The following is a 23,326-nucleotide window of genomic DNA, read 5'->3' on the forward strand; positions in this document are numbered from 1 at the left end:
ATATAAGGAAAGGCAAAAGATCAGAATAGCTAACACAAAACTGAACAAGAAAAAAGCCAGAGGACTGACTTCAAGTCTTACTATAAAGCTCCAATAATTAAAATAGTGTGGTATTAGTGCAGAAAAAAATAGACAAATAGATCAATGGAATAGAATAGAGAGTCCCAAAATAGACCCATACAAATACAGTATACTAATCGTTGACAAAGGAGCAAAGGCAATCCGATGGAGAAAGGATGTCTTTTTAACAAATGGTGCTGGAACAAGTGGACATCTACATGCAAATAAATTACACCTTTCACTAAAATTAACTCAAAGTGGATTAAATACCTAAATGTAAAACACAAAATTATAAAATTCTAGAAGATAACATAGGAGAAAATCTAGGTTACCTTGGGTTTGGTGATGACTGTGGATACAGTACCAAAAGAATGATCTATGAAAGAAAAAAAATGGATACGTTGGACTTTATTAAAATGAAAAGCTTCTACTCTGTGGAAGACACTGTTAAGAGAATGGCAAAACAAACCAGAGACGTGGAGAAAATATTTGCAAAAGACACATCTGATAAAGCACTTACATCTCAAATATACAGAGTCCTTAAAAGTCAACAGTAAGAAAACAAACAACCCAATTTAAAAATGGACAAAAGATCTGGACACCTCACCAAAGAAGACACACAGATGGCAAATAAACATATGAAAAGATGCTCAAAATCTTTTGTTATCAGGGATAGCAGGAATTGCAAATTAAAACACCAATGAGATACCACTACACACAGAAAAACCTGGCAATATCAAATGCTAGCAAAGATGCTGAACAACAGAAACTTTTATTTATTGTTGGTCAGAATGCCACTTTGGAAGACAGTTTGGCAGTTTCTTACAAAGCTAAACATTCTGTATGATTCCAACTATATGGCATCTGGAAAAAGGCAAAACTATGGAGACATTAAAAATATCAGTGGATGCCAGAGGTTTGGGGACATGGGAGAGATATGAGGATGGAGCACAGAGGATTTTTAGGGCAGGGAAACTGTTCTGTTAAAATACTGTAATGGATACATGACATTATGTATTTGTCAAAACTCACAGAACGTACAACACAAAGAGTGAACCCTAATGTAATGTAATCTATGGACGTTGGTTAATAATAGTGTATCAATATTGGTTCATCAATTGTAACAAATGTACCAGACAATGCAAGATATTAGTAATTGGGAAAATTATGAAGAGGGAGAGAGGAAGTATATGGAGACACTGTACTATATGCTCAATTTTCTGTAAACTTAAAACTACTCTAAAAAATAAATTCTAGTAATTAAGAAAAATATATGACATCTATAACACATAAATTGAGGGGATTAAATGGAGTCAGAATCCTAAAGTCTTTGCATTGACTAAAAAGAGGTAAAAGAACAAATTAACCCTACATTATGTTAAGTCAAGAATGCCTGTTGTGGGCTTCCCTGGTGGCGCAGTGGTTGAGAGTCTGCCTACCGATGCAGGGGACACGGGTTCGTGCCCCGGTCTGGGAAGATCCCACATGCCGCGGAGCAACTGGGCCCGTGAGCCAAAATTACTGAGCCTGCGCGTCTGGAGCCTGTGCTCCGCAACAAGAGAGGCCGCGATAGTGAGAGGCACGTGCACCGCGATGAAGAGTGGCCCCCGCTCTCCACAACTAGAGAAAGCCCTCGCACAGAAACGAAGACCCAACACAGCCAAACATAAATAAATAAATAAAGCAAACTGTCAACAAGTAAAAATAAACACTATTATAAAAAAAAAAAAAAAAAAAAAAAAAAAAAAAAGAATGCCTGTTGTAATGTCAGGCAAACAATAAATGTGTAGAAAAGAGTGTGATTTTTAATACAACAGAGGGGAAAAACATAAAAATAAAAGTAATCAATTTAAAAGAAGGCAGAAAGGGAGAAAAAAGGGACATAGAACAGATAAGCACATGGTAAGATGTTAGAAATAAATAACCATGTCAGAACTTATACTACATGTACATGGAATAAATGCACTAGAGGAAAGATCAAATGTTTTATGTTTTATATTAAAAAAACAAAAACAACCCTACCATATTGTATTTTCAGGAGACTCACCTAAAATATAAGAATATAGCAAGCTTGAAACTGAAAGGTTGGAAAAAGACATAACTAATCTCAGGCAAAACAGACTCTGAGTTTAAAAGAAATGGCTAAGATAAAGAGAAAAGATAATGAGAAAAGATTTCGTTCATCAGGGAGTTATAAGAATTCTAAATGTGTATGCAACTAATAGCATAGCTTCAAAATACACAAAGCAAAAGTTGGCAGAATCACCAGAGGAAATCATAGTGAGAGATTTAAACATATCTTTCTTAGGAACTACTAATAAAACAGACAAACAAAAGCCAAGAATGGTACAGATTTGAACAACACAATTTTAAAAACTGATTGAAGAGACATTCATAGAAGACTTCAGGTAATAACTGTAGGAGCCCGTTTCAAAATGCCTGTAGGGGTGTGTTTCTCTCTCTTACCTCCTATGATCAACACATGTGCACACAGGACCCAGGGTTTCAGTAGATGTTCACTTATCCCCCTCCCCACTCATCTTCCTTTCAGAACCCTCCCATCCTTGGCAGGGTTGGAAATACCTATGGCTGCTTACTGTGAGTTCAGACCCTTGCAGGTGAGGGCCAGGAGCTGAAAGGAGGGAGCTAATGTTGGCAGTGGAAACAGGATGAGTTGATGGAAGGTTTTTAATCAAGCATTAAGCAGAGGAAAAATTACTTGATTTTCAAAGCACTTTACACATGCATTAGTCTTATGATCCTGCAATCACAGAAGTTAGTGGAAAGGGTGCTATATCCCCATTTCTCATTTGGAGAAATTGAGGTGTGAAGCAGTTTGCCCACGGAGCAGGTGTGTGAGAGTGCGAGGCTGAATTCTTGGGTTTCCCACTCCTGAGAACCCCTCCTGGGTTTCTGGGTGATTACTGACTTGCACAGTAGAGGGGGACCATCTCAAAGCATATCTCACAGAATCCCCTGTCTCTGCCACTCTGGGCCTTCTGTAGGCAGCTGCCATATGGATGCAACTCAGAGTTGCCAAAGGCCTACCAGTCTCCGGGGGCAGATGGTCTTTAGTTTAGCAGAAAAGCATCAAAATGGCTGATTTTCTGTGGGAGGCAGGATCCCAAGGAGCAGGGCTCATACAGGAGAATTCAGAGCAAGGACAAACAATACAGTTCCACAAGATAAGTGAGGGGAATTGGATGGGCAGGGGAAGGTGGAGGGGGCAGAGCTCCATGGCAGCAGGCTGGGGCAGCTCAGCACAGGGAGATGGCGATACTAACATTCCATTTTGATCTCACGGTCGCTCCCAAACCCTCACTACACCTTGGCCTCATATAACCGCCTTGGCAAAAGGTTGTTTGGGGGGTGGGTCACAAAGGGTGCAGTTCCACACTTGGGATATGATGGTGGTAACGAGAGCTGCAGGAGTTTTGGTGGCTCTGGGGCTGCATGGGGAGGGGCGGGCATGGACATATATACACTACCAAACGTAAAATAGATAGCTAGTGGGAAGCAGCCGCATAGCACAGGGAGATCAGCTTGGTGCTTTGTGACCGCCTGGAGGGGTGGGATAGGGAGGGTGGGAGGGAGGGAGACGCAAGAGGGAAGAGATATGGGAACATATGTATATGTATAACTGATTCACTTTGTTATAAAGCAGAAACTAACACACCATTGTAAAGCAATTATACTCCAATAAAGATGTAAAAAAAAAAACAACAACAAAAAACATGAATTTTGCAGGGACACAATTGAACCTAAAAAGAAAAAAAAAAGAATTTACAGGAACCAGCAGTGACCGTTGAATGGGAGGACCAGAGATCTTCAGACATCTTAGGGCAGACACCGGCCTCCCAGGATATGAAATGAACCAATTTGGTCTAAGTGTTAGAAAGAAAATAATGCCTGGGGGCTGGAGGTTGGGGCCTCCGTGCCAAGCAGGTCTATACCTGGTGAGGAAGGAAGGCGGCTTTCTTTCCTTTGTCTTACAGATGAGGATCCTCAGCCCAGGGAGCCGGTGACAGTGTACATCACACAGCTGGTCCTTGGCAGAGCCAGGACAGAAATTGGAGCTCATCAGCCAGGTCTTTGACTGTGGACCCCTCCCCACTCTGTCACACAGGGCCGACAGGATGGAAGGCTCCCCTCTTCCCCATGAGCTCCAGAATGCGCTCATCAGGAACGGTGACCATCCTACCTTGGGAGGGACCAAGCCTGTTGCCGCCCAGGAGTGAAACTTACAGTATTCAACAATCCACAGCAACATACAATATCCAGCGGTGGGACGGAAATAGGTAACAGCGTCCTTATCTCGGTGCCCTGGGCTGCCCCAGCTGCCGTGGAGTCGGGCCCCTCTCCTCCTCCGCCTTCTCCTCCTTCTCTTGTGGAACTGCATTGTTTTACCTTTGTTCCTAATTCTCTTGTCTCAGCCCTACTCCCCAGAAGCCATGAACTGTAAAAGATGCTGGCTGCTGTCACCAGGCCGGGTCACACAGGTGTGTGCGTACCTGGGCACACTCCCCATTTCACCTGGAAGGTTCCCATGCTGCCTCTGAGCCTCAGGACTTTGGTGCTGTTCTTATTTCAGGTGTCACAGCTCCCTTCCTGCTCACGATTAGGGGGTGGGAAGGGCAGTGTGGACACCACTGGCTGCCCGGGCCAGGGGTTCCCTGCTTCCAGAGCTTTGGAGCCGCCGGCATCTCGGCTGGGCACAGATGCATGTGCAGAAGGCAGCCGCCCCCTCCCCAAACCCGACTCCAGACAGGATCCAGGCTCAAGACGAAGCCAAAGCCGGTTTCATGAACCCCAACCTGTGACTCACAGGGCGTCCTGCCCGCAGACGGACTCTGCCCTTGGTCTTATGCTCTGCTCTTGATGTCTTGAAATTTGAATCATTTTTGACCAAAAAGCCAGCGTTTTTTCTTTTGCACTGGACCCAGCAAATCTTGTAGCCAATCCTGACAAAAGCCCCTCTGGCTTCAAACCAAAGGAGCCTGCGTCCAGTGCCGAGGCCCCCATGTCGCTCGTGTGGGGCTCCCTTGGGCACCAGCAGGAGTGGAAAGGAATGCTGTGGGAAACACACAAGCCCAAACTAGGCTCAGGGTCTCAGTCACGGGGAGCTGTGTGTGGGTCAGCCTCCCCAGCCTTGTGTGGCGCTGCTCTTGGCCAGGTCACCTCTCCACTGTGGACTGGGGTCGGGGAGCGGGGGTAGGATAGGGGGGTGCTTTGCAGGTGAGCTGGCCTACACTGGGCAGGAGGGCCTATCCCAAGAGCAGCTGGTGCAAGGCCCCAGCAACAGTGCCACCCTTGTGCTCACTCTCCAGCTCTGTCCAGCCAAGGGCTCCCAGGCAGTGTGGCCCTCTCACTTTGGGTCATCTGATGGGCCCCTGACAGGTCATTCCCTGGCCCTGGCTCTGGCCCCAGCCCCACCTGTGGACCCTGGCTGTGCCGGCTCAGCTCTCTGCTGCCCCCACCTGGCCGCCTCCAGAGCCCACCTGACCTCCACAGAGCTCTAGCTGGCTCTAATTGGACAACTCCCTGAAAGAACAGAATATTGCTGCTGGTTGGCTGGTTTTGACCCATACAAATGGCAATTTGTCAATGGTTCAACCTCATACCGTTGATTAGCAGGGTCTTATAAATGGAATGGGAATGGAGGTCGGGTATATAGGGTAAAAGTCATGGGTATAAAGAACAATCCTGACTTACAACTTAGCACATGCTCAGGAGAGCCTGGGTATCTGTCAGCTGTCTGTGGTCGCCCTGAGGGCGGCCCTAGACGTTGGCATGGAAATTGGCTGCTTGTGGGGAGTGAAGAGGTGCCGCAGGAATGCCCCTCCCCCCCACCGAGAACCAGGAAGGGTGAGGAGAGAGGGTGCCCCAGGGAGAGACAGCTGTCTCCGCGCAGCCCGCTGTTCTTGGGAGAGAGACAAGGGCTCCTCCCGTGAGGACAGGTGGACTGGGACATCTGACACCTGTGTGTTGTGCCTCTCCTGGCCCAGAGGTTATGGAACATTGGAGAATGAGTGAGAGCCGCCTTGGGGCAATGACCCTCAGTTCCAGCAGCAGGCCAGCTTGGCAGAGGGGAAAGAACATGTCGAATTCAGCCAGTGCTTGGCTCTGGTGGGGAGAGCCTCAGTTTTCTCACCTGTAATTTGGGAAGCAAGCACCTGCCTCCTCCATGTTACAGTCAGGGCTGGTCTTCAGCAGGGATGCACTTCCAGATGGGAAAATATCAGGATGCCTCCATATAGGTCAGGAAATAGCCATTGCCCAGAGCTGCCCAGGTACCCTAGTGCCTCCCCTGGGACACTGGGCGCCTCTCCATGAACCGGCAACTGAACGGTTAATGCCTGGTGCATCTGTGGACCTGCCTAATGCCCCTCCTGGCATCTAACCTGTCTGCACTGACCCTGCTGTTTACACCCTGGTGAGAAGCAGATGGGACCACATACTGAGAAAAGATGTGTAGATGATATAGTGGCAGAACACTCGTGGTGTTATCACTGGTGCAGCCTAGCGTGGTCCAGGTGCAGCAGGAGACACGTGAGCAGTGAGAAGGCACTTGGGGCTCCGGCTGTCTTCAAGCCCCAGCACCAGGCTCCCTCCTGTCCTTCTTTCTGCCCTCTCCATGAGTTCAGGTCCTTACCTCTTTTATTATTTGGTTTTTAGTATTTCTACTAAATAGAAATGGCTGCTGTCCTCAAACAGTTGCGTTAAAATGTTAAATCGCTGAAATACTCCCCGCTCCCAGCATAACCCAAAGTGATGCTCTCGGCCAGGCTTAGCCAGTCGGCCCTCTTTGCCGGGTTCAAGGATTTATCCACAGCCATTAATCACATGAAAGCAGATATTAAGGAGCATTAGCCGCGCCAGCTGCCACCCCACTTCCTGGGCCATTACGCGGATTACCCTTGAAAGTCACCCTCAGCCCCCCGTCTCGGGATTGCTGGGGATCCTGCAGCCCAAGGGGGCGGGCTGCAGGTGAGTCCATGACCCCCAAGGCTGCCTGGCCCCCTGCGCGCACACCCTTCCTCCCACGGTCTCTGTGGCCCTAGAGCGGCTACTCTACCTCTGACCTCCCAGCGAGGGGCCTCCATCTCGCCAGGATGTCCCGTGCCCTTTCCCACGGCCCTGCGGAGCCGCTCCAGGAACCCAAGAAAAGCGCGCCAGGCTCTGCCGTGGCTACAGACGCACCCGCAGGGTCCAGGAGCAGAAAGGCGCGCTTAGCGCATCCGCAGGGCCAGCGGAGGATGCAGTGGGGGCTTCTCGGCCAAGCCTAAGGCTATCCACCACGACAGCGCGCTCAGCTGGCTGACCCAGCACTTCGGTGGCATTTGGGACTTGTCCGGTCCCAGTTGGTAAACAGCCAGGCAGAGTCAATTCTTTGTTACTACCCAACGAGCCCTAATTCTGTATTAGAACGGCCACCGGCTACCCAGCAAAATGAGCGCCCCCCAGATCTCCAGCCAGAGACCCCCTTTGCTATTAACCACGACTACCAGTATTAAAAAGCGCATTTTCTTCCGAGGGCCTGGGGGGATAGGAGACCCTAGGGAAGGAGGCCTGGCTGGCTGCAGCACCCCTCCCAGGGGAGACCTCTGGCATCTATAGTGCGAACACCTCGCAGTGGGCAGGGGGATTCAAGTGAAGATGTATTTTGTTCGTTTTGGGTACCAGAGAGTCTCTCTAACCACAGAGGGGCTGGAGAGGCGGATGGTGGGAATCTGGCTGCAGAAAGGAAATGAAGGAAAAGAATGTCAAGGAGCACAATGGAAACGCTGACCCCACGTTGGGCTCGTCCCCGACAGGGCCCTCCAGGCCCAGGGAAACCCCGTCACTCACTCGGGCTGCAGTTTTGCGGAGCTGGGACACCAAGGTGGGCGGAGCTCTGCTCTCTGGAGCTGTTACTCTAGTCAGACTGAGCATGAATAAACAAGCGGATCCGTCATGTAAAGAGGGAAAATTAAGGGGGGGGGGGTGGCTGCTGCAGACGGGGTGGCCTGAAGGAGTGAAGGAGTGAGGCATCTGGGGAGGGCAGCCCGTGGGAGAAAAGCCCGGAGGAGGGAGCAGCGAGTGCAAGGCCCTCAGACCGCTGGACCAGTGGGCGGAGCCGCGGGGCGCCATGTCGGCAGAAGCACTGAAGGGGGAGGGGGACAGGGTCTTGCGGGGCAAGGGAGGCCCAGCCAAGTCTAGCAGGTCACCCCTTTCTGGGCCTCGGTTTCCTCAGATGAAGGGATTGGCCTGGTTTCAAGAATCTTAAATCATCTACGTCCCAAAATACAGAGAAACGTGTTAATTTTGATCCCATCTTTAGAAGCAAACACTGACAAAAACCCAAGATATGTGTACACATTCTATGTACGCAGACTCCACTGCCGCTCATTGGAGCACAGTGATAATGAAGCCGTGTCACACATGCAGAGCTACGTGGGCAGGGAAGAGGAGGGGAGGAAAAAGAAAGTCCTCCTTACAGGTACACACATGTGGATGAAGTATCCAGAAATGCGAGAGAGTTAGCTCTAAATCTGCTGGTTTATAGGGATGCTCCCTGAAAGAGGAAATGGAGCACTAAAGTTGCAGTGATGAGAATTATGTAATCCTATTTGAGTAAAGATGATTCCACCTGCAAACCCCTCCACGTGTGTATACTTTTCAGTCTGAGTGTGTAGGAGCCTTAAGCAAAATGTGGCTGGTGGGCTTTATCTCAGGGAGGACGGGAGGGCTTGTGCTGCTTCCTCTGCATGTGGGATGAGGGGGATGGGCAGCAGGGGGCCGGGAAGGCGCTGGCGTGGACTCTGGGGTTTCAGGGGAGCAGGGTGCCCCAGCCACTGTGACATTGGCTCTGTTTCCCTGTGTGTTTCCCCTCACCCTGCCAGCCCCTGTCATGCTTGCCCTATGAACACAGGGACTGTCTTCCACCATGAAATACATGTCACAGCATCATGTAAAATTAGAAAGCATCTGAAGCACTGCATTGTTCAAGCCAGCATTTCTTCCAAGCCTGTGGAAAGGGAAATCCAGTCTAATCCAGAGACAACCCCCCACAAATCCCAAATCTCAACGTTCCTGGACAATCTCCCTTTTACTATTGAATCAAAACCCTTCATAACAGGTAAAAGCCAACTGCAGTAAAGTCCTGTGCAGTGGCCTCCAGAGCTGAGGGCCTCCAGGGCCTTCTCTGTTTCCTGCTGCTTCCCACGCCCCCCGCTCCAGTTCTGTCCCTCTCGACTCTCCTCCAACTCACCAGACACCCTCCTGCTCCAGGGCCTTTGCACTGGCTGTTCCCTCTGCCTGAATGCTCTTCCTACAGGCGTCTGGATGGCTCCCTCCCTCCCCTCCTTGACCTTTGCTCAATGTCTCCTTCCCTGGGACCAAAGAAGAATTGCAGCTCCTGAATGTTCTGGCCCCTCCTGCTACTGTGTTATTCTGCTTCGTGGTGCACATCTTCAGGTTGACCCTGCTGGATGTCTGCCCCTGACAGTGGTGTTGTTTTCTGATTTGCCATCAGTGGTCCCTGAGCTCCAAGAGGAGCCCCGCAGCATGCAGCAGGGCTAAGATGTGCTTGCTGGGGAATGATGGCGGGCACCTGGCTTTACTAAAACACCACAGTGGGTTTGCAGAGAACAAAGAATCATGTCACATTTCTACCAACAACTTCCTAGCTGATCATCATGGGATTTTGTTTGCCTTTCAGCCAGTATTCTAAAAATTAAAACTGTGACCTGTTACAAGTTTGTTTGGTGTTTTTTTTTTCATTTTTCATGGTATAAAACATGTAGAAAGGAAGGAATTTTCTAGTGAAACGGTACATGCAAAACCAGCTCATCTTACTGATGAGGAAACTGAAGCCCACAGGGGTTGAGTGGCTTCCCTGTGGCCACACAGCAAAACTGGGATTTGGACTGGGGCCTCCCCTCTCCTCTGGCTCTTTTCCAGGCTGCTCTCAGATTGGGTGCTGGTGTCGCTCCAGAGCTGATGATCAAGGGTGCCAGCAAAGCCCACTGTTAGACGATGTGATACCTCTCAGGGTCAGTCGCACCTTTTCCAGACATTTACCTGCATTCACAAGAGGAAGCGTGTCCCAAGACACAGATGGACTTGATGTGGATAAGCCATGAATTTTCTTAGCTGCTGAAAAACTCCTGGGGAGGGAATTTTGAAGAGGGCCGAGGCCCCAGGGAGGTGGGGGGCAGCTGAGCTGCCTTCTAGGGATGGCAGGTCTGGTGAAGGGCTTGGTTTGTGGCTTCTTTTTTTAAAAATAAAGTTATTTATTTATTTTTGGCTGCATTGGGTCTTTGCTGCTGCGCGTGGGCTTCTCTAGTTACGGCGAGTGGGGCCACTCCTTGCCATGGCTCGCAGCCCCTCACTTCAGTGGCTTCTCTTGTTGCAGAGCACGGGCTCTAGGCTTGCAGGCTTCAGTAGTTGTGGCTCGCAGGCTCTAGAGCTCAGGCTCAGCAGTTGTGGTGCATGGGCTTAGTTGCTCCAAGGCATGTGGGATATTCCCAGCCCAGGGCTCAAACCCGTGTCCCCTGCATTGGCAGGCAGATTCTTAACCACTGTGCCACCAGGGAAGCCCTAGTTTGTGGCTTCTGATCTGCTGTGTGCAATGGAAGAAATGCAACAAGGGCCAGGGAGCAAGGGGAGGGTCGGAGGTCACCAGGGCTGCCACTGCATCCTCAGCCTTCTCCAAGAGCTGCCCAGTGTGTCTTTGGAGGGAAGGGAGACAGGTCAGGCTAAGCCCAGGGGTCTCACGAAGGGACAAAGCCACAAGATGACTTTCTCATTCAAAGATCTTCCAATGAAATGGATCAGAATCATAGGCCTAAGGACAGCAGGGCTCTGGCCTCTGGACCTTTTGAAACGCAGATGAAAGAATGAAATTGTACTAATAAGCCTGGGGTGAGTGATGAGGTCCCAGGCAAACCCTCCAGCTGTGGACTTCGGGGTGGCTGCTCTGACTGAGCGGCACCCCACGTGGCGTAGGGGGGAAGGCTCCTTCTCCATCATGGAAATCGAAGTCCCCAGGAATAAATGAGTCAGCCAAGAGGAGCTGTCAGGTGCCTGTGGGCCTCTCACCGTGCAGGAGTGGCTTTGTTCTGGGAATGGGGGAAGCTTGCCCCTCCCTCATGGGAGAACAAAAAGATGAAAGAGCAGCTGGTGGGTGTTGTCCTCCTGCAAGTTACAGAAGCCCGGCATCCAGGTCAGAGAAGGAGAGCTCCCATTGGCTCAATGCTGTTCCAGGATGCTCATCGTGCCACCTCCGGGAGCAATTGTATTTAGTCCTCCCCCAGAAACCTTTGAGGAGCAGGGGGGCGGCAGTCTGGTTGACCAGCATGCAGACAGCGCCCAGGGTGGCCTCAGTTCTGTCAGCTATAAAACGGCTGGGTGGCCTGATCATCTCCGGGGCTTGCTGGGAGCGGGGCACCCGGGGTTGAACACCAGGGGTCTGCTGTGGCCCTGGGCAGCCCGCAGATGCCCTGTACACCACACCTAAAATAGAACAAACCCCCACACCCCGCACGTGCACACCCCGAGGGCTGAGATACGGCTGGACCCTTTACAGGAAAATGGCACACGTCGGGATGCTGGGAAAACACTGGATCAGCCTAACCACAAGCATCACCATTCTGCCTGGGAGGGACCTGAGGGTGGAAGGGGGCAGGTGCTGGGACCTGGGTGAGGGCTGGGGAGACTAGGCAGGACGCAAACCCTGGGGTGAAGGAGAAGGAAAGGAGGAGACAGAGAGGAGCTGGGAGAGACCCTCCCCCCAGGGCTCTGGCCCACCCCGGAGGACACGAAAACTTCCAGGTTGCTGGCTGCCTGGGGTGTCACTGTGGCTTTCGGGGACGCTCTGGGTGACATTGGGAAACACAGGAATGGACAGAGCAAGACCAGAGGCCCCTGATGGCTTTGGGGTTGGGGGTGGGTGAGAGAAGGTGGCTTTCAGAAGGGCCCGCAGCCAAAAGAGTTACCCTGGTCTCTGAGGAGCCCCATCTGGCTGCATCCCCCAGTGACATCATGTAAATCCCTGAGAAAACAGCATTCCAGATCCCATTAAGGAGGGAAGGTCTCTGGCTGTTTCTAAGAAACCGAGTTTTTGCAAGGCATTCAGCAATAACTTGCTCTGTGTAACTGGAGGGGGCCTGAGAACCGGATGCTGTCTTCACGCCTTTGCGAGTGAACTGGGAGCCGCCTGGAGCCCTCGGGGTGCAGAGGCTGCATGGCCGGTTGTGTGCACCTTTTAAATCCTCTTTCCTTCTGACATCCTGCCAAGTTTGTCAGCTACAACTTAAAAATATTCTGCTGGTGAACTTCTAGATTTCGATAGTGATTTTTGTGGCAAAATCTTTTTCTTCTCCTCCTTTCTTTCACAAACATTTCAGCATTCCATGACGGCCGCACCCCGGGGCCTGTGTGGATGAAGGCTGTGCAGGAATCAGGAGTGAGGGGGATTCTGTATTTCACCCCCAGGAGTCAACTCCTGCCTTTCCTGTAGCCTAGCATGGTGTTTCAGGCCTGGGCTCCAAAAATAGTGACATGAACATGGTTTCTGTAGGGCATTTTGAGTTAAATGGAAGTTCTTTCTTGCAAGACTTATCAGAACCTTTAATATGCTGGTGTGTGCTGTGAATCTCTAACAGGGGACTCTGTGGTCCCTCTAGTTTGGGGCTCAGCACACCCTGGGGCTGCTGTCTCCAGGGTTTACTTGGTGTTAGGCTTTAGAGGGTCCCCCTGGGGGTCCTGAAGCAAGAGGACATCTCGGTTACATACAGCCACTCCCAACTCATCAGAGATTTTTACTCGAGCCTGTGATGCCTCTCCTTCACCCTCAGGCTGACTGAACAAAACAACCAAATGTTTCCCGACTCTCCTGGACAGAGTCCTCCACGGAACTCACAGGGCCACCTTCCAAGGGTCTCTCCCCCTGGCATCCCCTTTACCCTGGGGCGGGGTAGGGGCAGAACCTGCCCAGGGTCACGCAGCTCCCCCTGAGTATTTGCCCGAAGCAAAAGCTGCAGGCTAGATGGACGATGCAGCAGTCACGGGGGGCTCTGGCCAGGTCTCGACTCCTGAGCAGCCCAGGGGTGCCTCTCAGGCCAGCCTGGACGCAGCATCAGCCCTGAGGCCCTGAGTGCTACCGGGCAGCTTCAGACCTGCTTCCCCTCCACCGTCCACCCCCCACCCCCCCCCCGCCAACCTCCTCAAACACAGAGCCCGCAGCCCAACCCACCACCTCTGGCCTCGTGTCTCCCTGTCTCCCTGGCAGTTTCTTCCCTCGTCCCTTCTCTGGTACTGCAGGAGGCGGTGTCCTTTGAGCCAGTGACCCCAAAGCCCATTCCCTGCCCTCCTCCCCCCTCCCCGACCTGGTCTGGGCCTCTCAGAGTGGAAGAACCAGACCCGTGACCTTTCTGCCCCTGGGCTAAAAGTAGGGGCTGCAGAACAGGGAGGAATCCAAGCAAACGAGAAGCTGGGACCTGCCGGCAGGTGGGGCAAACCGACCAGCCCCAGAGACGCGCTGGGCACACGGTCCCCAGGAATACCTGTCGTCACGTGGGTGAAGGGAGCATCTGCCGGCTGGCTGGTTTGTCTACAGGCTGGGGCCCCCTGTGGCACCCCTACCTCACCCAGGCCCTGTGCCCCTTCTCCCACGGGTTGCCTGGTTGCCTGGGGAACTCTGCTCAGGTGTGGGTATGGGGTCTGGGGCCTGTTCCTTGGCCCGGGAGCCCCCCGAGCCCCGTATTCACCCAGGTGGGAGCGAGCCCCCCTGCCCAGCTCAGAGGCTGGCGGGTCAGGCACCGCAGCGCCCGGAGAAAGACGGGGCCGGCTTGAGGCTCCCCTGGCTCGGCTCCGCTCTGCGACTCTTTCTCAGCCTGAAAGGGGACCAGAGTCCCTGCTCCCCGGGGTGGGGGCGGGGATTAAATGGAACGTGTGGTCTCCTGGACACTTGTACTCAAACTGTGCTCCCAGCATGGGCTGCAGACCATTAGAGCAGAAGGCGAGAGCAGCGTCAGTCAGCAATTTGAAGGAATCAATGGACGTTTGTTAAATTTAATAACTTTTTTTTTTTTTTTTTTTTTTTTTTTTTTTGCGGTAGGCGGGCCTCTCACTGTTGTGGCCTCTCCCCTTGCGGAGCACAGGCTCCGGACGCACAGGCTCAGCGGCCATGGCTCACGGGCCTAGCCGCTCTGCGGCATGTGGGATCTTCCCAGACCGGGGCACGAACCCGTGTCCCCTGCATCGGCAGGCGGACTCTCAACCACTGCGCCACCAGGGAAGCCCTAATAACTTTTTTACAAACCTTAAGGCTTTAGTTTTGTATATCTTTGTAAAATTTCATTTTTTAGTAATTCATTTTTATTGCATTTTATGAAGGTACCAGTCTATAATGGATTGAAAGTTTAACAAGACCACAAGTGGCCATTCACCACCCTCAGATTTCAGTTTTTGTTCTGCGTGTGATGGGGAAGCCATAGAGGGATGGGTGAGTTTGGGATGCGTCTGGTACCTTCAGGGCCTTTACCAAGGAGTGGGGAGCCGGGGTCCCCTCCCACTCCAGAATGGGGATTGTTTTGGATTTACGTGTGAAATTCTGCTTTCAAGTGGATTCCAAATGCAGGCTATGTGGGTGTACATGACACCCTAGGTTCCAGCAAGGCCCTCTGAGAAGTGGGGTTGGCACGACCCCATGGGGAGCTGGATCTGGTCCTAGTGCCAAAGTTTATTGAGGTAGGAGCCCTGTCCCTGACCTGGACACACACCTGCTGCCGCTGCTGCTCCGAGGGGAGGGGTGACGGGGCTGCAGGAGGTGACACCGATGGCCGTGACCCCAGCCTGAAGCTAGGGGGCCAGCAGAGCACACCGACTGGGAGAAGGAGGCTCAGAAAAATCAGGGAGAGTTTACAGGAGTCCCTTCTCAGCCTGACTTTGTAATGTGCTTTGTCCTCACTCAGAATTCATGCTCTGTGGGGCCAGCTGGGGCAGCCCCACGTCAGGACACTTGGGTTTACCCTCACTCTCCCTGTGGCCTCCTTTAAAAGTATTAGAACATTTTTTAAAAGTCATGAAAACATGCCTTTGATTTCAAAATCAGAGACATGACTAATACAACAGGTAAGTGAGGACCCACAGTCCTGTTACAGATGCTTTGACTTTCCATATGTGCTTCGTATTTTTTTTTTCGCTTTAAAAGGACGGTGGGAAGGAAGGAGGGGGAGAGAGAGAGTACATTACAGATACAGCTAACCACCTCCACCCTGAAGAAATATACGTATTTATGTGGAATTTTCCTGTGTTCTACAATTTCTGTAAAGAGTGCGCTTTCAAGGTTTGCTTTTTTATTCAATGCATCCATGTTGAGACAAGTGGCTTGCTTATTCATTTCAAGAGTTGTAGAGTACTCCATTGTTTGAATAAACAGAGGCCGATCCTTACCCTCCTAGATGGATTGTTTTGGTTCTCTCTGATTTTCTGCAGCACGCGATGCTGACATGAGCATTTGTGTATGTTTCCTTGAGTACGTGGGCTACAATTTTTCGAGGTCGACTCTAGGGTAAAATTGCTGGACTGTACTATTATTTAGTTGCCTTTAGGACCTTGGCTGTGGACTCTAAACGTTGTCTGCAACTTTTAGCTAAATAAAATGTAGGCAGGGATCAAAGTGAAGACAAGGAATCACAGGCACATTTTCTATCTCCCACATAAATACTCGAGGCTTTTTCTGGAAGAGGGACCTTCTGAGGATGGAGCTGAGGATGGAGCTCCAGGGGCTCCAAAGTCCACTGGGTTTTGTTCATGGCCCCAGGACTGAATGCTGGCCATCCCTGTTTGTCTAAGAGCAAAGGAAGAGCTTCAGAGGTGGGAAGAGCTGACCAGATGTGGACTAAGAGCCAGATCTGCCTTTGACAATGAGAGGTCCGGCCAAGATGACCCCAGGGAGGCTTGTACACGCTGTACCTTGTGTTGGTTTTTTTTTTCCACAGGGACAGCTAGTGTGTTTCAGTGAACACTGGGCAGAGGGATGTGGCTTTGGTTAGGAAATAGGGAACTGGCACCAAGCTAGTGATGTCAAAGTAGGGCCAAGTATGTGAGAGAACAGAATGAGCAGAGTCCACTTTCTGCCTGTGTGATTTTGTGGCTGTTTCCTGGCCCCGCCTTAAAGAGCAGCTTACTTAAAAGCCATATTGTCATTCACTTTTCTATCAGCAATTTTACTTCTCAGCTTGAGGGCTGTTATAAATAGGGCAAATGATGCCATTAAGACTTTTCACTGTGTGCTGCTTTTCTAGGAGCTTGGCTGCGTCTCCTCGGAAGTGGGGTGGGGGGCCGTGGCGGAGATCTTTGTTCTTAGACTTGTAACTGGCAGTGTGTAGTCCTGCAGCAAAGGTCGTAAGAGTGTGTGTATAAATGAGGTGCTGTTTTTCAGTCTTGAGCAAAATTTAAGTGCTTCCCCCTCCTCCCATCTTGTCGAATTCCTGCGCCCAGAACCCGCCTATTACAACTTGGGGCCTCCCCAGCTCCCATCCCATCACCAGCATCAGGCAGAACACCTGGCACAGGTCAACAGGAGACGTCACTTTCAAGAAAAACAAAAGCCTGTTCCTTTTCAGACTTTATCATCAAGAGCTGTGTGGACGGGTTGGTTTGGGGAGGAGGGGGTCATGTGGCCCCCGGCTGCACCTGAGTCTCTTTTTCCTGCCAAGTGCTGCGGTGGGTTTGCAGATTTTGATTTGCACAAGACATGGGTGTGCGCTGTCCCTAAAAAGAACGCTGACTCATACATGCACAAAAGCAGATAGATGCCCCACGGAGCCCCCAAAGTTTGGGTCCTTCCTATTTCTGAAACAGTTTTAACTCTTTCTTAAAAAAAGAAAGCCTTTCATTTGTTCCGTTTGTATTTTCAGGCTCATGGGATGTGAGAGACTTGCCCACACCTGCCCACCCAGTTACTGCTGGGACTCTGAAGCCTGGTGAGCTGTGTGGTGACCCCTCTGCTTCCAGCCCAGGTGAGTGACCTGTCCCGGCTCGGGTCTCAGCTCCTGGGGCACCACCTGCACGTGGTGCTAGTGAGAGCTCATGGGAGAAGTTTGTCCCCTCTGCCCACACAGGGTGTGCCCCTGCTCGTGCGCTTCGAGCACCTCCTCTGCCTCCCCTACCTCTGCCCTCAGTGGGCACCCCCCAGAAGAAGCAGAGATCCCCCCTGAGCCTGGGGGGATGAGGAGGTGTCCAGAGGCCTCCAGGGTGGCCCAGGCTGGGCCCCTGGCTGGATCTCACCACCCCTCTGAGTGGTAGTCAGGGAGCAGGGTGAGGTGGTGGCCTATCCAGGCCCCCTGCACTCAGAGGGTCATTTAAGGCAGCCCTGGGTGCCCAGGGCCCCCAGTCCGGCCACCTGGGAAAAGCACACGTAGGTGTTCAAATCAGCACACCTCTTTGCAAGGCCCTGTCCAGGGTCCAGGGGCGGGGGCTTCACAGCCCCTTCCCCTCAGCCTGCTCTGAGTCCTGGGAGCCACCTGGCCCTTCCCGGGGCCTCTGAGGTGCCTCTGATGGTCACTTGAGGGTTCCCCAAGTCCACATGATTCTCCCACAGACATGTGATGAGGAATGAAGGTGAAATGGGAGGCGTGACACCAAGAGCTAAGTGGGCAGCATCACGGTGTGAGACTCCACACTTGCACGGCTCACACTCCCAGCGCCTCCCCGTGTGCCGCGGGGAGCGTGTGCAAGGTGGGGCAGGCCTAGAGGGTATGGGTGTCGGGTACAGTGGCAGGAAGTGTGAGGCCCCCTCCCGAGAAGTGGTTCTGATGCAGGAGCTCTAGACGCGGACCCCCATCCCCACGCGCCGTGGTCGCTGTGAAGCGGTACAGCGGGAGACCCGCATCCCCCGTCCTGTGGTTCCCCTGCGCGCAGGCTGCCCTCCGGCTCACTCACCTTCTGTGACCCCGATGTGGCGCTCTTGAGTGAACCCCTTTTGAAGGAGCTGCTCATCTTCTTCAAGGAACCCATGAGCATGCCTCCCGCATCCCTGGATGGGTGGAGGCACAGCCCCCGTGGTGGCCCTGCGGGGCCGGGCAAAGGGGTCCAGAGCCTGGGGCCCCCGCGGGGCAGCTGGGTCAGCCCAGGCGGAGTGGGTGCCAGTTCCAGCCACTCCCGCTCTGAAGCTACCAAGCAGGCCCTTCTATAACATCTGTAATCAGGCTTAATCCCTACATCCCCCCAAGGTTTAGAGGGGGCAGATTTAGCAAATGGCAATTGAAAGTAAATCCACTTTGAGAAAGTGATGGCTGCAAAGGGTGGTCACACGGGAGGGATTTGGGTGGGCAGAGCAGAAATGGGCAAAGCGGGGCAGACAGCCCACAGCTGCAGGCTGAGCCTCCGGAGGGCGGAACCCAAACTCCAGAGTCTGGAAGCAAGATCAGAACAAAGGCCCAGCCCCTTGGGTCATAGCTCCTTCCTCTGAGCCCTGGGCATGCGCTTTCTCCCCTGTTAACCTGGCGACATGGCCTCTTATGTACATCCTGTGTCGACTGCCTGTTCATTCTGGGCTGGCACTCAGGCGCTCTGTCCTTTCACTTTGCTCCTGTGTGAGATCCTGCTTCCTAGAGCCCATGTTTTCCTCTTTCTCGGTTTGCTTCCTCGCCTGGTGCTCAATAGCTTTTTGTTAAAGGATATATGTGGTATAATTTTTTGAGATAGTGCGTAGCTGAAAATGTTTTTATTCTACCTTCATATCTGATTGATACTGTGGCTGGGTATAAAATGTTAGCCTGGAAATCATTTTCCTCAAAATACTGAGGGCATTGCTCCATTATATTTAGCTCCCAATGTTCTGTTGAGAAGTGCCTTGCCATTTTGATTCATGATCTTTTGAATGTGATTTTTTTTTCCTATTTGGAGGTTATTGCTTTATCTCCTGTGTACTGAAATCTCAGTATGATGTACCTTGGTATGGTATTTTTAAAAAATATTATGGAGGGAACTTAATGGGTTCATTCAATCTGGAAAATCATCTTATTCAGTTCTAGAAAACGTTATTGTTCAAAGGATATTGAATAATATCCTCAGAACTGAGAAAGAACTTTGAGACCAAAAAACAAAGCAGGTGGGACTTCCCTGGTGGTGTAGTGGTTAAGAATCCACCTACCAATGCCGGGGACACAGGTTCGAGCCCTGGTCCGGGAAGATCCCACGTGCCTCGGAGCAACTAAGCTCATGCGCCGCAACTACTGAGCCTGCGCTCTAGAGCCTGTGAGTCACAACTACTGAGCCCACGTGCCACAACTACTGAAGCCCGCACACCTAGAGCCCGTGCTCTGCAACAAGAGAAGCCACCACAATGAGAAGCCCGTGGTCTGCAATGAAGAGCAGCCCCTGCTCACCACAACTAGAGAAAGCCCACGTGCAACAACGAAGACCCAAGGCAGCCAAAATAAAAAAAGCAGGCACTCCATAAAGTACAATTATGAAGTTTATTGCAGGTAATTTACATATAGGTAGGATGGGCAGGCAGGGATCTGGAAGCATTCCCTGTTACACAATGCACCATGGAAAGGGGTACAGGGGAATTTAAAGGGGCCAAAGCTAAATACAGAATCTGACTACTAAGGGAGAAGCACATCTAGTCTGAAAGGAGCCGGGATTTTTCCCTACCCCCGGGGTCTCTTGACCATTATTCCTTGAGCAGCATTAACCATCTCTGCATCAGCAAAAAGGCATTCTTCAATTTCATATCACATGGAGGTAAGGGTACAAGTTGGCAGGGAACTTACCTGGTTTGGGTGCATTCCTTGTGAGTAGTCTAAAGCTCAATCATGCAGAAAGGGGAGGTGGCAAAATGCAGCCAGTGTGGTCCAGCCACACAATTATTATTTCTTAAATTCCCACCGCCGCCCCCCCCATTCCCTCATTTTCTCTGTTTTTTCTTTCTGGAACTCCTATTCTTCAGATGTTGGGCTTTCTAGATTGATGCTCTGATTTTTTTTTTTTAAATCTTTTTATCTCCTAACATCCTTCACTTTGTCTTTCTATCCTATCTTCTGGAAATGTCCCCAGCGTTTCCTGCCATCCTTAAAATTGAATTTAGCTATTGAGTTATTAATTTCCAAGAGCTATTGTTCACTCCCTAAATTACATTTTTGGGGAATTCCTTGGTGGTCCAGTGGTTAGGACTCCATGCTTCCACTGCAGAGGGCACAGGTTTGATCCCTGGTCAGGGAACTAAGATCCCACAAACCATGCAGCACGGCCAAAAATAAATAAATAAATTACATTTAAAAAATAACATCTGGTACCCAGATGCAATACTCACTTGTCTCTCTGAAGATATTGTATTAAAAGAAATTTTTTTTCTTCTGCTCCTTGCCTTGCTTCTGTTTCTTCTGAGTTCTTTTTCATTTGATTTGGTTTGGTTTCTGTTTTTCCTGTGATGGGCTCTTCTCAAATGTTCTTTTTAGGAATAAGAGCTGGGAGAGCGTGCCTGACTGCTGAGTTCAGTGAAGAGGGGGCTGGCATGGACCTGGTATTTGGGACTTGCTAGTGTTGCCGAATTGGTCGACTGAATCCACACCAGGATCCTAGGCCGGGCCAAGATCCCTCATCTTCGCCATCCCTCATCTTCTTTTTCTGATCAGATTCATGCAGCCAGTGATGAAACTGATGCTGAGACTGGAATAACACAAGCTTTATTCAATGGTCAAAGGATGGAGAAGCGGGAATCTAGTTTGCAAATCAACTGCTCAACCCAATTGGGGTTGGGGGAGACATCAAATCTATAGGAGGGTTGAGGTAAAAGGGAGGGATTTGGAAAGAGTTTGAGGAATATTCATGAGTTATCTGAGAACAGGGTTGTGGTTTGGTCCCGCAATTGAGGCAACTCCCCTTGTAGGGGTATTTCTGGTTGTTGTCATGGCAACTGTCAACTCTCAAGGGCTGATGGGTGTATCATTTAGCTAATGAATTACAGTGAGCATCTAATGAGGCTCAAGGTCCACTGGATGTCAAGTCTCCTTCTATCTTGGGCCTAGTTGGTTCTAACCAGTTCTTGTTTTTATCTTTTTGTAGCTTTCTCCCAAAACTTAGAGTAATTGGTTTCCATCTGAGGGAAGGCAGGGGTGTGATTCTGGGGCAACAGCCTTGGTAACACCAGCATCTGTGTATCTTTTCTATAAAGTAATTCTTGCAGAGAGAAACCCCCCAGCCTCTGACTTGGGAGGATAAGCTTGGCTGTTAAATTTCCCAGGGAGGAGTGGTCCCAAACATTTCGCGTCCACTTGTGCCCTGTGTCCAGAGTGGAATTCATTCCTTGGGCTGTGCATGGGGTTCCCACATCCATGGGCCTTATGATTCAACCCCAGCAGACAGCAACTTCATCTCCTACCAGGAGAGGGGAGGGAAGTCACTTGAGGGGTGAAGGAGACCACCTGGAGATTAAATTGCTTATTGGGCTGACTTACAACTGCTTCTGATTTCATATTTTCCCAAAGGATTTCAGATGCCCCTCAATGTTGAAATGTCTGGGGTCATCAGGGGCAAATCAGCTGTGGGCTTCCCACTGAAGGCAGCTAGGTTTCAACTCCCCCAGCCCTGCTGAATCAAGGATAGCGGTCAACCCAGCTGCTTTCCAGCTTCCCAAATGTCCTGGGCATTTCTCGAGTGCTGTCCGGTATTCTGCTGATCTCTTTGTCTTTTAGGGATAATGCCCTTGTCATCCATTTACTGTCATTTTAGTGGGGTTTGGGGAGGGAGCAGAGGTTAATGCATATTTTCAGTCTACCATGTTTAACCAGAAGTCCATATTAGATTAAAAAGATTAGTGCCTGAGGGACGTGGGGAGTTGAAAGAGAGAGAAAGTCAAAAGGAAAATGACTGCATTCAAAGAGTACTTAAGTTTTTTATAATAATGCATGCTGGTGAGGCCCACTCATGTAAACGTGGGTGTCTTTGTGTGTGCGCGTGTGTATGTATAAAAAATGGTAATGTTTATTATCTCAGAGTGTTGAGATTTCAGGTGCTACTTATTTTCTTTTATAAAATTTCTGGAGAAGGAAAAAACTTAAATGGGCAAAGAAATTTACTTGGTACGGAAAGCAAATGGCTGCTTCTATGAATATTCAAAATCCACTTCTTGGCCATCTACCGCCAAGAGACATGTGCCCACATGGACACAAAGCTGTGAGTAAAATTCTCATTGAAACATTGCTGGTTCTCACTGAACCTGCAAACTACGTAGGTATTTATTGGTAGGGGGTTGGTAAGTAGATGATGGTGCATCCATACTCTGAGAAAGTAGGCAGCTACTGCAGAGTGAGGTGGGGCTATGCCCGGGCATGGAAAGACATCCCAGCTACAGTTTTAAGTGGATGTGCACGTTGCATACAGGACAAGTGTTTGATACTGTCTTCCCAGACTGCATCCTCCCGTGGGTTTACACACCGTCTGTCGGCCCTGAATGTACGGCAAGAGGCCAAAAAGCAACTGAGAGGAGCAGGTCCAGGGAGGAGGACTGGGGCACCCACGTGGGGAGGATAGTTAAGGTGGATTTTTGCTTTTTTGTGTGTTGCTTGAGTTTATACAAATAGAGCATATTACGGTATTATTTATGTCATGAAAAATAATTATATATGTATAGAATTATACATTGCACTTCTTTTTTTAACGTACTTTTCTTTTTTGAGAGAAGGGGTCAGGGTTTAAAGTCTGTTTTCTCCCATGTCCTTCTCGGCCCCCATCCAATTTGCCGCCCACCTTTCCCGAAGGCTTCCCGCTCTGTGACGGCACCGCCTTTGTTCAACTTCCTTCCAGGGCCGCTACTGAACAGAGTGTCTGAAGAACAAACAAAACCTGTTCCAATATGCCTGGCTGCTTCCTCTTTTGGTTAAATGGCAGTTTCTCTTGCTTTAAAGGAAAAGGAAGGGGTGCTCCCTGTGTGTGGCACATTTCTTCTAGCTGAAGGAAGCAGGCGAGAAGGACGGTGGAGGAGGAGCCTCCACGCTCCCCGATCACATCTTCTCTCTCCATCTCTCATCCTCGCCTTGTCCTTGGCACATCAGCCGGACCGTGGCCTCTGAGCCTGGAATCCCCATGTGGACGAAGGGGCAGCTGTGCAGGGAAGCATCCTGACTGACAGCCCCACAGGTCTGAGCAGTGAGGGGACTGTCCATCAGAATCTGTCCGTCACATGACCAGTGATTTGTTTCTCCGGACCCCGCATCCTTGCCTTTGGTTTAAAATTTGGGTCTCGTTTTCTTCATGTTTCTTTGGTTTTTTT

At 50.6% G+C, this 23,326-nt stretch overlaps 1 protein-coding gene across 1 annotated transcript in view; it reads right to left on the minus strand.

Moving 5' to 3' along the window:
- Positions 1-18,166, minus strand: part of TRPM1 (transient receptor potential cation channel subfamily M member 1) — a gene marked incomplete at its 3' end in the record, with an annotated part of 136,051 nt that extends 117,885 nt beyond the window's left edge. The window contains exon 1 of the mRNA XM_081227301.1: positions 17,992-18,166. Within this exon, the coding sequence (XP_081083427.1) occupies positions 17,992-18,072 (81 nt within the window). The 5' untranslated portion in view covers positions 18,073-18,166. The remainder of the gene's footprint in view (positions 1-17,991) is intronic.
- Between the last annotated feature and the right edge of the window lie 5,160 nt (positions 18,167-23,326).

The sequence above is a fragment of the Mesoplodon bidens genome, assembly GCF_964165515.1.
Source record: "Mesoplodon bidens genome assembly, chromosome: 3".
Taxonomy (NCBI): Eukaryota; Metazoa; Chordata; class Mammalia; order Artiodactyla; family Ziphiidae; genus Mesoplodon; species Mesoplodon bidens.